The sequence below is a fragment of the Engraulis encrasicolus genome, chromosome 10 (assembly GCF_034702125.1).
Source record: "Engraulis encrasicolus isolate BLACKSEA-1 chromosome 10, IST_EnEncr_1.0, whole genome shotgun sequence".
Lineage (NCBI taxonomy): Eukaryota > Metazoa > Chordata > Actinopteri > Clupeiformes > Engraulidae > Engraulis > Engraulis encrasicolus.
This window is the reverse complement of record NC_085866.1, coordinates 6824279-6836778: the sequence shown is the minus strand read 5'-3', so window position 1 is coordinate 6836778 and position 12500 is coordinate 6824279. Positions and strand designations below refer to the sequence as shown.

Genomic DNA, 12500 nt, shown 5'->3' with positions numbered 1-12500 from the left:
GGGGCCGGATAAGAAGACCTCACAGGCCGTAAACGGCCCTCAAGAAGTTTCCTTAACCCTGCTGTAGCCTATCTTGTCAAGGCATTCTGGGTCTGGGTGTCTGGCCCATAGCTCTTTAAAAAAAACAAAAAACAAAATGTGTGATTGTGAGATTTCACGTTGGAGAAGGAATTTTAATTCCACCATCACAGACAGAGAAGACATGTCATCCGTCATCTGAACCAGATGAAGTGAAGACAAGTCTGATTGGGTAATTGCCCTCATGGCCAGCACAGAGTCTAAAGGGGGGGAGCAGAGGGGAAGACAAATGGAGGAGGAAGAAGAGAGAGATTCCTGTGATGGGGAATGTCGGCCGCCCGTCCCTCTAAAGACTAAATGCTTCCGTCCGTTTGGGGCTGTAATGTTGGACCACACCGCTGGTAATAACATAATGCCACTCGATGAGGAGGGCTGTTGTGACAGATGAGGCAGGAGAATGATGACATGGGGGCGGGGAGACAGATGCTGCTGCACTGGCTTAGCGTACCTCGGAAGTTGCCAGGCTACGCCCTCTTAGTGACGCAACGGTTTCGGCGTTGCTACTAGTCAGGGGTGAGTTTCTCAAAAGGGAAGTTGTTAGCCTGTTAGCAACTTCGGTAGTTGCCAATGGGAAAATGCATTGAAAGCAACGAAGTAGCTAATGTAGTAAGCAACTTTGGTTTCGAGAAATTCACCCCAGGTCAAGAGCAATGCAATATCTTTCTGAGCTCTGGATAAATCGGGAACTCCACCCACTTTGTGGGGAAGCAATCAACTTTGAGCAGCTCCAACGGCACTGGGTAGAGGCGTGTTCAAGGCAGTGACGTGGTTTCAGCAGAGATGTTTTATTGGGACTAAGAAAATGTTTGGTTTGGGGGCGCTGTGGCGCAGCGCGCTAAGCCCCCCACCTTTGCACTTACATGCCCACGGGGACCTCGGTTCGAGTCCGGCCGGGGTCATTTCCCAATCCCACCCCGTCTCTCTGTCCCTCTCGCTTCCTGTCACCATCTCAGACTGTCCTATCAATAAAGACATAAAAGCCCCTAAAATATATATATATATATAAAGAAAATGTGTGGTTTAAACTTCGGGGCAGCTATTGCTGTCCTCGACCAGTTAACCAGGCCGCTTGGAAACATTATTCTAACCAGGCCGCTTGGAAACGTTACTCGTTATCTTCTTGGACACCAGTTAACCAGGCCGCTTGGAAACGCTATTCGTTATCTTCTTGGACAGAGTCCAGAATCTCTGTACGAGATTTGAAAGTCGATGATAATCAGGCTACCTTGGGAAGGTGAGAATGGAGGAGAGTGCAAGGTAATAGCCTAGCTAACCATTACCACATTCCATGACATGTAGACATATCCATGATTACATTGCAAAAACAATATTGGCTTGTATGGCTAACAATACAATAATAAAGTATTTATACTTTCCCTGTGTTAAATTCCAAATGAAGACAATCCGCACACTTCAGGTAAGTAAAGCTTCTTTGCACAAAAATAGACCTGAAGTGTGCGGATTGTCTTCTTTTTATACCGAAATTTCTACTAAATCCTGCACCTTCTAAACAGATGAGCGGTGGCCTATCACACCTTAAATTCCAAATGAAAAAAAATATTATTAGACAAAAATATTTAGCATTTAGAAGATGATTGGGGAGCACGAGAAGTGTGAGAATATTCTCAGGTCCAAAAGAGGGTCCCAGCTAAAAGGTTTGGGACCATCAAAACTTTTTTCCCCCCAAACTTGGTTGGAGCCTATAACCTTAACAGCATGAGTAATATGCTGTAGAAATCCCATAAGTATACGTTTTGTGATCAGAAGACTTTGTTGTGCTGTCTTAAAATGTTTTGACTTCACACATGATGCTGTCAAAAACAGTGGCAAACCATCTGTATCTCTCTCCCCTTCCCTCTCTCTCTCTATCCCCTTCTCTCCCTCTCTCCCCTTCTCTCTCCCCTTCCCTCTCTCTCTCTATCCCCTTCTCTCAACCCCTCTTTCCACCTCTCCCTCTCTCCCCTTCTCTATCCCTCTCTCCCTCTCCCCTTCTCTCTCCCTCTCTCACTTTCCCTCTCCCTCTCTCTCTATCCCCTTCTCTCTCTCTCTCCCCTTCTCTCTCCCTCTCCCCTTCTCTCTCCCTCTCCCCTTCTCTCTACCTCTTTCCCCCTTCTCTCTCCCTCTTTTCCCTCTCTCCCTCCAATCAACTTCTGCATCCCCGCCCCCTTCTCTTCTCCCCAGCGCGACCCCTCTCTAAAGAATGGCTCTGTGAGCATTCCGCCTGCCTAGAGACCATTCCCCCTCTTTCAGCTAGTGACCATGGAGTGACAGCGGCATTTGAATAAGAATCACACTCCGCTCACGCACGCACACACACACACGCACACACACACACACAATCACACACGCACACACACACACACGCACACACGCACGCACACGCACACACACACACACACACACACACACACACACAATATCACTGCGTTCACCCCAGTGCTCCAGTGACACACACAGGAGAGGAGGGACGGAGGGGTACAGGGGGCTTGCAGCGCAGATACGTGATTGGCTGCTTGCTTTCTTCTCTGTTTTTACTGGGACACACACACACACACACACACACACACACACACACACACACACACACACACACACACACACACACACACACACACACACACACACACACACACACACAGCTAGTGCTTACATAGTTTGTCTTGTCTCCCTAGCCCCTCTCTCTACTCACAAACACACACACACACACACACACACACACACACACACACACACACACACACACACACACACACACACACACACACACACGCACACACAAATACACACACACTCACGCACTCACAACACTTTCTCTCTCTCTCACTCAAACTTTCCCTCGCTCTCTCCGTCACACACACACCCACACACCCACACACACACCCCAAAAAACCCTCTCACGAAACAATAATCACTCCCTCTCCTCTCTCCTCTCCCCTCTCCCCTGTCTCCTCTCCCTCCCACTCTGCCTTGCCTCTCTCTTGCACGCTGGCAAACAGTGCGGCACTCTGAAACTGCCTGTTAGAGATTGTTCTCCCACAGAGGAACTGTGTGGCCACACGTGCACTTGTGTGAGTATCAAAACTTTTTTTTATAATCCTGTTAGTGGGAGCAAACTTTCCCTCTAATATCCAGTCAGGCAGAAGGGCGCCGCTGGAACGAGTTGTGGTGGTGATGGTGCTTTTTTTTTCTTTCATTCTTTATTTGTTAAAGAAACTCCTGCACACTGACCATTTCGCTGTTCTTTCTTTAATAACGACGTTTCGGTACTAGACCTTCATCAGGCAATTTTTAAGTTGTTGCTGAGTGACCCTTGGGCCATCTCCGACGCACCTGCCAGCTGAGGTGTGCGAAAAAAGTCGAAGTTTATTCTTTATTTGTTAACAATGTTACTGCTGCTGCACTCCGCTCATTTGTCTGCAGTAAAAAGTTGAGAAAAGTGGGGATGCAAAAGTGGGGATGCAAAATGCACCGCTCTATCCTCCCTTTCCAACATCCAGCCAGTCAGCTTGTGAGCTCCATTGTAGGGATGGAACGGTTCACAAAATTCACGGTTCGGTTTTTTGTTTTTTGGCGTCATGTGTATCAGTGTGTGTGTATGCAGCAGCTATGTATGTCCAAGACAAATTTCCTTCGGGACCATTAAAAGAATCTTGAATCTTGAATCACGGTATCAAGGTCACGGTTTTCAGTTTGCTACGGTTCCTTTTTTGTTTTAGTTCATGAAAAATGGTGCACTGGGAATATTAAACCATATTTATATAACTGCAATTATAAAGTGATGATGCGAAAGTTGAATTTGACCTTTTGCATGTGTCTGAGAACTGCCTCTTGTGCGCTTGCACTTAAACTGTCATCAGCTGATGTGCGCTGTCTGAGCATTCCAAATGCTCTCTTTCAAGTTTTATAGAATCAGACTTATTACTAAATATCCTACAAATGGTTTGTATAGGCTTATAATGTGAAAATGGTGTGATTTTAACTGTGTCGTCCTCTGATTGGTCTTATATGCTAATGTGTTAATCAGAGAGACTGGATAAGATACTAGAATCTCTGTTTTACATATTTTTTTCTGGGCAGTACATTAATTGCGATTTGCCACGGACTGCATGTCACGGTTCGGTATGGTGTGTGAATTGTGCGGTTAAGGTTTTCGGTGCGGTTTGTACTATCCCTACTCCATTGGTCCCACACACATCCAGCCACACACATCCAGACAGACAGCCCAGGAAAGCCCCCTCGGGCTCGGATGCGGCGCATTCCCACAGAGGGGAGTTTCTAACGCTGTACCTGGAGGCTGTAGTTCACCACATTTCATTTCATTTCATTTCAAAGATGATATCATACGCTCTGTATCACCTTTCATTGGGTCTCAGTAGGGGTGAGGGCGGGGAGATGAAGATACGCCTGTTATAAATTTTGTGGCATTCGAAGCATTCCTCATCTATTATATATAGTGGATGTGATGTGATGTGTTTTTCTTCTTGACTGGGTTGTCTTGTTCCGTTGGGACGTGGCGTGGGCATGGCAGGTTGTTTTTCTCCCCTCTTGCCAGTGTTGCCAGATGTGCGATAATTATCGTATTTGTACCATTACTTTGTCAATATTGTCCTCTGTACGCTCAAAAAAACATGATGTATGATCATTTCAGAGTTTGCCATTCAGTTCATTTAGATGCCTTGAAACAACAATTTGGGTCTTGTATGAACATTTCCTCCCCAAAAGCCCCCCAAAAAACGATAATTTTGAGGTTTTGGTACGATAATTCAGTATTTTCCACCTGTCAACACTGTGTCTGTCGCCATGTAACTCTCATAGAACAGACAGACTTTGTGTGAGTGAGGTAAATGAGATGTCAGATGCACTTTAAATCAAACAGCGGTCATCTTTATGGAGTACGCTTGGAGTGCGGATGTTATCGCTCTCAGCAAGGTATGAAGTGTGTGTGTGTCACTGCCAAAATAGTGTTGAAGTCGCGGAACTCTTCTTGCCTGCGTTCCATTGTTGTGCAATGAGTAGAGAGGAGAGGATGTGCAAGAGGAATGAAGTTACTGCATGGTGTTGCTTTGCAGAAGTTGTGTAGCGTATGCATAAGTTGTGTATCACCATTCTGATTATTGTAAGTCACTGTGTTGTGTATAACTTTCTAAGATTGTTGCCGCCTAGTCCTTTAACTTTTGTATACCCGATAATTGGATGGCATTCTGAATAGTTTCATAAACTTAAGTGCAAGTTCTGCACACCTCTGTTTAGGAAATTGTTGAAGTCAGAGTGTACGAATATGAGTTGATGATAACATGTGAGTAACTGTGATAGTAACAATATACACAAGTCATGTGTCTGATTCTGCTGTGAATGCAGACTGGCAGCTCTGCGGAATTTGTGTGTGTGTGTGTGTGTGTGTGTGTGTGTGTGTGTGTGTGTGTGTCCTGTAGGGATGTTGTGATTGCTGTCCTGTGGGAATCTGCAGCGCTGGTATTGTGCAGTGTGTGGGGGGGGGTGGGGGGTGGGTTGTAGTGGGGAGCAGCCTGGCCTGGCTGATAGCCCCTCTCTTCAGCGATGAAGTGGCCCACAGTGAAGAGGCCGATTGGGGGGTTTGGGGGTTGGGTTTGAGGGGTGGGGATGGTAGTGGTTGTGGATCAGCTTCCGGAGGTTGCTGTGGATATGTGTTTGGGGACGGTTGTGATTGTGATTGTGGTTTTTTGGGGGGTGATTGGAGGTGAACTTGTTTTTCTGCTGGTGGTTGTGATTGTGGTTGTGGGTTTTTTGGGGTGATTGGACGTGAACTTGTTTTTCTGCTGGTGGTTGTGATTGTGGTTGTGTTTTTTTGGGGGGTGATTGGAGGTGAACTTGTTTTTCTGCTGGTGGTTGTGATTGTCGTGTGTTTTTTGAGGATGTGTGTTTCAGGATGGTTGTAGATGTGTTTGTGGACGGTTGTTTGTATTTGTGTTTGTGGGTGTGTTTGGGGGTGGTTGAAGTTTGGTTTTTTGGCATGGTTTTGGGTTTGTGTTGGGGGTGGTTGTGTTATAGTTGTGGACTCACTTCCCTTGGTTTGCTACTGGTTGATAGGTTCCTGAGAAAAGTGGGTGGATTCCCGAATTTTTGGGAGATCAGAAACGATTTACATTGCTCTTGGAGGTGTTGCGTCACTAGGAAGGCATGGCCTAGCTAGTTCAACTTAGCTTTTTACATTTAACTGTCTGCAATGTTTTACAGTGCAGTGGAACACTGTACGAGTCACTGAAAAAAACGACCATACTACTATACTACTATGACATTACACAGTGCATTTAGTAATGCATTACGACTTGGTCCTTGCCATTCTGATAACAGCAAATTTGTAACAGGAGCCTTGTCTTAAGGGGTTAAGTAGAGTGTGTAGTTGCAGCTTAAAACCTAAACTGAGAAAGAATACGTGTCATGTCATGCCCCATTTTACATGCTACTGTGCACATGTACAGTGCGACCTACTGACCTTGGTCTTGGCCATGACTTCACACAACTTGGCATAGTACACACGGTCTCAACAGCTAATGTTTCTGATGTGCAGCATAGGCTTAATTTGCAGTGTACAGTAGAAGCCCAGAGGCAGAACATGATGCCAGTTGGCTATGGCCCAGCCTGGGTGGTCTAATGCAGTGGTTCTTAACCTGGGGTGCGGGCACCCCCTGGGGGTGCGCGGAATTTTGTTTGTGTTGAGGTTGTGACCAAAATTCTATAGTAAACATCGCAATTAGGCCAAATCAAAACCAAATTTTTAACATGTTTTGATCCCCATGTAAAGTCATTAGGTGTTGATTAATGTCTCAAACAAGAGTCATTGTAATTAATCACTTAAATCCTTTTTTAGTGCTTATACACGTGTAGAAGTTTGGGTTGGGGGTGCACGGCTTGTCTTGGGCACAGGTAAAGGAGTGCGTTAAGAAAAAAAAGTTAAGAACCACTGGTCTAATGTGTCATCATGAGTCCAGGAGAGGGTGAAGCCCATAGGGTAATAAGAAATCAGGCCTGCGAACAGCGGGCTTTTCAGCGCGTGTCGTGGGGGTTGCCGCGCTACCTCACTCTATTTTTTTAGGGGCATTTTTGCCTTTATTTCAACAGGACAGTATGAGAGGCAACAGGAAGTGAGTGGGAGAGAGAGAGGGGGGGGGGTGTGGGGGGGTGGGGGGGGGTCGGCCAATGACCCGGGCCGGAATGGAACCCGGGTCAGCGCCGGGCGGCATAGTAACCCAGTGCCCTACCGTTAGGCCATGGCAGGGCCTCCCTCACTCTTTTTTGACCATGGTTGTGTTTGCTAGCCAGGCCGTGCCCTCCTAGTGACGCAACAGCTTCAGCGTTGCTACCAGTCAGGTCAAGAGCAATGCAAGTAATTTCTGAGTTCCCGCAAATACGGGAACTCCTCCCACTTTGTTGAGAAGCAAACAATCATGAGCAACCAAGGGAGGCCATTTGGGAATTGCCGTTTGGGAAATGTTAATTGTTGTGCTCTTAGTCAGACCAAGTCTCGAGGAGATTTGAAAGTCGATGATAATCAGGCTAGTGTTTGCACCCCCTGAGAAATGCCTAATGCTCTGAGGGCTATGAGCTGACAGGCTGCCATTCTGCCTGAAGTACTTGTATGTGCTTGTGAGTGAGCTGTGTGCCATGAGATGTTGGCATGGCCCTCCTGCATTAGTGGCCGCTTGGCCTCTTCCCATGACTCCCATTCGGCCCTCATGACCGACCCCTTCAAACGGAGATGATGGAATTGACAAAGAGCTGCTCGTTTTTCATTCAGGACTCAGGAGTGCTCTGCACAAATACAGGCTCACATGCACACACACAGGCACCCAGGCACGCATGCAGGCAGGCAGGCAGGCAGGCACGCACGCACGCACGCACGCACGCACACACACACACACACACACACACACACACACACACACACACACACACGCACACACACACACACACACACACACACACACACACACACACACACACACACACACACACACACAGACTGCCTTGCTTGATTGTGCATTGTGCATACAAATCCCTGAAACACTTGTATGCAGTCCTGTGTACACATCGAAACACTCTTTTGTCTTTGTGAGCACACGTTAGCAGCACCACCACCTGTAACCGCACTGACCCCCCCCCTCCCCCCTATCAACATAAGTCTGAAGTGGTCCAAGCGAGGCCATTGTGAGACATTCAAATCCCTGACACACTTGTCCTGAATGCAAGCCTGCAAAGGTGTAGCGTCGGCTTAGAAAGTGGTGTGGACATTACAATGGCAAATTGTCCGGGTATGCTATTTTTGCATTGTATGTGTGAAAAAGTGGTGGGACAATGGACATGTCCCCACCATCCAGACCCATGCCCATGCAAGCCTGTGTGTACACACTGAAACACTCTCTACTCCAGGGGTTCTCAACCTTTTTCAACTTGGGGCCCACTCGAAATTGTCAAAAATGTTCAGGGCCCACCTCTGACCCAATTAAGAATAAAACTCAAATAAATCAACAGCAACACACACCAAATTATGATTCTTATTTTTGGAAAATGATTTCAAGGCCCACTTGGAATACCTTCAGGTCCCACCAATGGGCCCCGGCCCATAGGTTGGGAATCACTGCTCTACTCTCAGCACCTTAGCAATATCACCACCACCTTTAACAGCACTGGCATCAACATAAGTCAGAAGTGGAGCAAGCGAGGCCATGGCGAGGTCACTGGCAACACTCTGACACACCCTGAAGACTTTCCCCTACATGTCACTCTGCGGCTGGTTGCACAGGGCTGAGGAATCTAGTAGGACTAGGGAAGCCGATAAGGGGGGCAACTGGGTCAGTTGTCCTGGGCCCAGGGAGATGGGGGGCATGATTGGGTCCTCATTGCATTGAATGCCCCTGGCCAGACTCTTGACATGATGTGTGTGTGTGTGTGTGTGTGTGTGTGTGTGTGTGTGTGTGTGTGTGTGTGTGTGTGTGTGTGTGTGTGTGTGTGTGTGTGTGTGTGTGTGTGTGTGTGTACTCTAACCCTAACTTTTTTGCATCTGCACTTGTTGTTCTGTATATTTCCTGTGCACTTTGTATCTGTGAGAGATGTTGGCTATGATTAAGTCCTCGTTTGTAAGTTGCTTTGATTATAAAGCGTTTGCCAAATGCAATGTTAATGTAATGTAACTAATAATTCATGTATTGGGTGGTGGGGGGCCTATCAGATGACTTTGTCCCGGGCCCAGCCAAAGCTGTCAGGGACCCTGCGTAGGACCTTTGGAGCTGTAAAGTACAGTAGGAAGCGTGCAACGCTGGCACCGCTCATGTAGGTCACCTACCTTAAAGATTAATATCCTAATCTCACAGTCTGGTATGAGCTTTTAGAGGCTACAGTGGCTTTACAGAGATGTTGTCGAAGGCACATAATGTGTTGGGGAATTTAATTAACACCCCGTTGAGAGATATTTACTAATCAGACTAACAGTGCTAATATGACGGCCGACGAGTACACAGCAAGTGGCCGTCGAGCGTTATTGCCTCTGACTAAACATTTCATTGCATTACATTTCATTACAGTACACTTATATGACACTTTTTTTAAATCCAAAACAACTTAAGCCCAATTCGGATGGGACTTTTATTACCTATGGACCCCCGGTAATTCGGAATAACTATGGAGAATGTCTGAGTTTTTAGTCCTGTGCGAATGTGCCATGTCCGCGATTTGAGAGGTAATAATTCCGCCGCGAATTACCTACTGTATTTTGGCGAAACACAGACTTCCTGGGGTAATTTCACATAGGCGCGCCGTCTGCACCACCTTGTAATGTCTGTGAATTAAGTAAATAACAGGCGTTTATTTACAGTGAGTCCAATATGTATTTGATCCCTTGCTGATTTTGCCGGTTTGCCCACTAATAAAGACATGATCAGTCTATACATTTATGATAATATGTATTCAAACATGGAGAGACAGAATATCAAAAAGAAATTCCAGAAAATAACTTAAAATAATATATTTTAATTTATTTGTATTCAATTTAGGCCAATAAGTATTTGACCCCTCTAGCTAAAGAGGATAAAGTGCTTTGTGGCAAAGCCCTATATGTCTAGCACTGATGTTAGATGCTTCTTTTAGTTAATGACAATGTTTGTGCATATAGTAGAAAATATTTTTTGCCCATTTTTCTTTGCACATTATCTCTAAAACATTAATAGTTTGTGGAAGTAGCTTGGCAAATGGGAGGTTCAGTTCTCTCCATAGAATTACTATAGGGTTAATATTTGGAGACTGTCTAGGCCACTTCACGACTTTAATATGCTTCTTATTGAGCCACTCCTTTGTTGCATTGACTGTATGTTGTGTATTATTGTCATGTTGGGAGATCCAAAAATGGCCCACCCTTCAGTGTAGTGGTGGAGGGAAGGACGTTTGCACTCAGGATTGCACATTACATGTCTACCTCCATCCATTCATTGACGATGCGAAGTTGTCCTGTGCCTTGCCCAGACAAACACCCTCAAACCATAATGATACCACTTTCATGCATGATGGTGAGGAGGGTGTTCTTGGGATCATAGACAGCAGTACTCTTTCTCAAAACACATTGAATTGTGATAATGTCAAACAGCTTGATTTTGGTTTCATCTGACTACAGCACCTCCTTATCATATCCTAAACCAGTCTGATGTTTGTTGGCAAACCTCAAGTGGGACTGCGCCGGTTCCTTCTGAAGTAGAGGTACCATGTGTGCACTACAGGATTTTAAACCTCTGTGGCATTAAGTGCTACCAGTAGTTTTATCAGTGATTTTGGTCCCAGTAGCTTTGATATCATTGCCTAGTTCATCCCGTACAGCTCTAGGGTGATTTCTTTCTGTTCTCATGATTATCAAATCCCTACAAAAGGTCAAATCTTGTATAGAACCCCAGATAGGCTGATGGATAGTCATTTTGTATTCCTCACATTTTGGAAGAAATGCATCAACAGCTGGGTCATTAATACCCAGTCTCTTTCTTGTGGCTTTGCAGTCCATTTAATCTTTGTTCAGGTCTAACATCGTGTCCCTGATATCATTTGACCACTCTTTGGTCTTTCCCATGCTGGTGAGGTTGGAGTGTGACTGATTCACTCATACTATGGACTGATTCTGCTGATTCAATGTGTCTTTTATGCATGTTAGTATGTACAGGTGTCTTTAATTCAGATGACAAGTTGATCGGAAGTTCCCATCTGGTCTGTGGGCCCGGAACTGTAATCAGTTGGCAGGGGATCAAATACTTATTTTGCTCGATGAAATGGAAATAAATTAATATATATTCTCTTCAGTTAATTTCTGGATTTTCTTTTTGATATTCTGTCTCTCCATATTAGAATACATATTATCATAACATTTATTGACTGATCATGTCTTTTTTAGTAGGCAAACCAACAAAATCAGCAAGGGATCAAATACATATTGGACTCACTGTATCCCGTCCGAATGCGCCCCGAAAAATCATAGAGGTCCGGGGGTAATTGCGAATTACCAGGGGTCCATAGGTAATATTTATCCCGTCCGAATCGGGCTTTAGAGTTATTTTAAGTACAGGGAGGGCATTGGTTACAGTCCTTGGAGCATTTTCGGGTTAGGTGCCCTGCTCAAGGAAACTTCAACCATGGAGTGAAATATAGGGAGTGGGATGGTGAGATTCGACCCTGCAACCCTCTGATCTAAAGCCAATTTCCTTACCTACTAGGTCATGGGTGCCCCTGTCTTAACAGAATCAGTGTATTAACCCTTTCATGCAGGACATCTCTCATAAACAACACTAGCAGTGCTTCTGGGTCTTCACCTTTTTTCCTTGGTGCTCATCAGTGTAGGGGCTCTCAAACTTGGTCCAGGAAGACAGATGCTGAGGCACTCAAGGTTGCAATTTTTTTTACTTTTTTATTTGGCTACAATGCCCACGCATTGCGGCCCTTATGGCCTTCTTCAGGGCGTCTCTCATAAACAACTTGATGACCAAGTCATTATGTTATCTGCCACAGATTCTGCTAAGACTCTCTGTGATGTCATAGCAATGTTGTTATGATGTTTACTGTTGTTGAGGGTTTTTTTTTCAGCAAACAGTGAGTTGGATCCATCTGCAGGAGCAGGATGTGAAAACCGAAACCACAGAAGCTCTAATTGATTAGATGACGTACTTCGGTATCAGTTGGGTCTTGCATTACTCTACATGGTTAATCAATTTTTCTTCTCTCTCTCTCTCCACTCGTTTCAGCGCTCCAGTTCTCTCGTTCCACTGTGAAGACGAAGGCCATGGGCAGGTTCATCTGCGTCGTCCTGCTGGGTGAGTTCCAGAATCCTGATCAGGACCGTGTTCTTCTCCTCTGTTATGAGTCTCAAATTCAGACCTACAAATGTGTTCCAGAATCATGGTCAAGTTCCTCTTCCTTGA

At 45.5% G+C, this 12500-nt stretch overlaps 1 protein-coding gene across 2 annotated transcripts in view; it reads left to right on the top strand.

The window, feature by feature from the left end:
* The window catches only part of lamb2l (laminin, beta 2-like), a 121954-nt gene that overhangs the window by 14348 nt on the left and 95106 nt on the right, over nt 1–12500 (top strand). Inside the window, exons 1-2 of one of the 2 annotated variants that reach the window (XM_063207955.1) lie at nt 3071–3146; nt 12324–12392. In XM_063207955.1, the coding sequence (XP_063064025.1) occupies nt 12362–12392 (31 nt within the window). In that variant the 5' untranslated portion in view covers nt 3071–3146; nt 12324–12361. Of the gene's footprint in view, nt 1–3070; nt 3147–12323; nt 12393–12500 lie in introns of those variants that run through there. The other variant, XM_063207954.1, reaches the window with a different exon arrangement.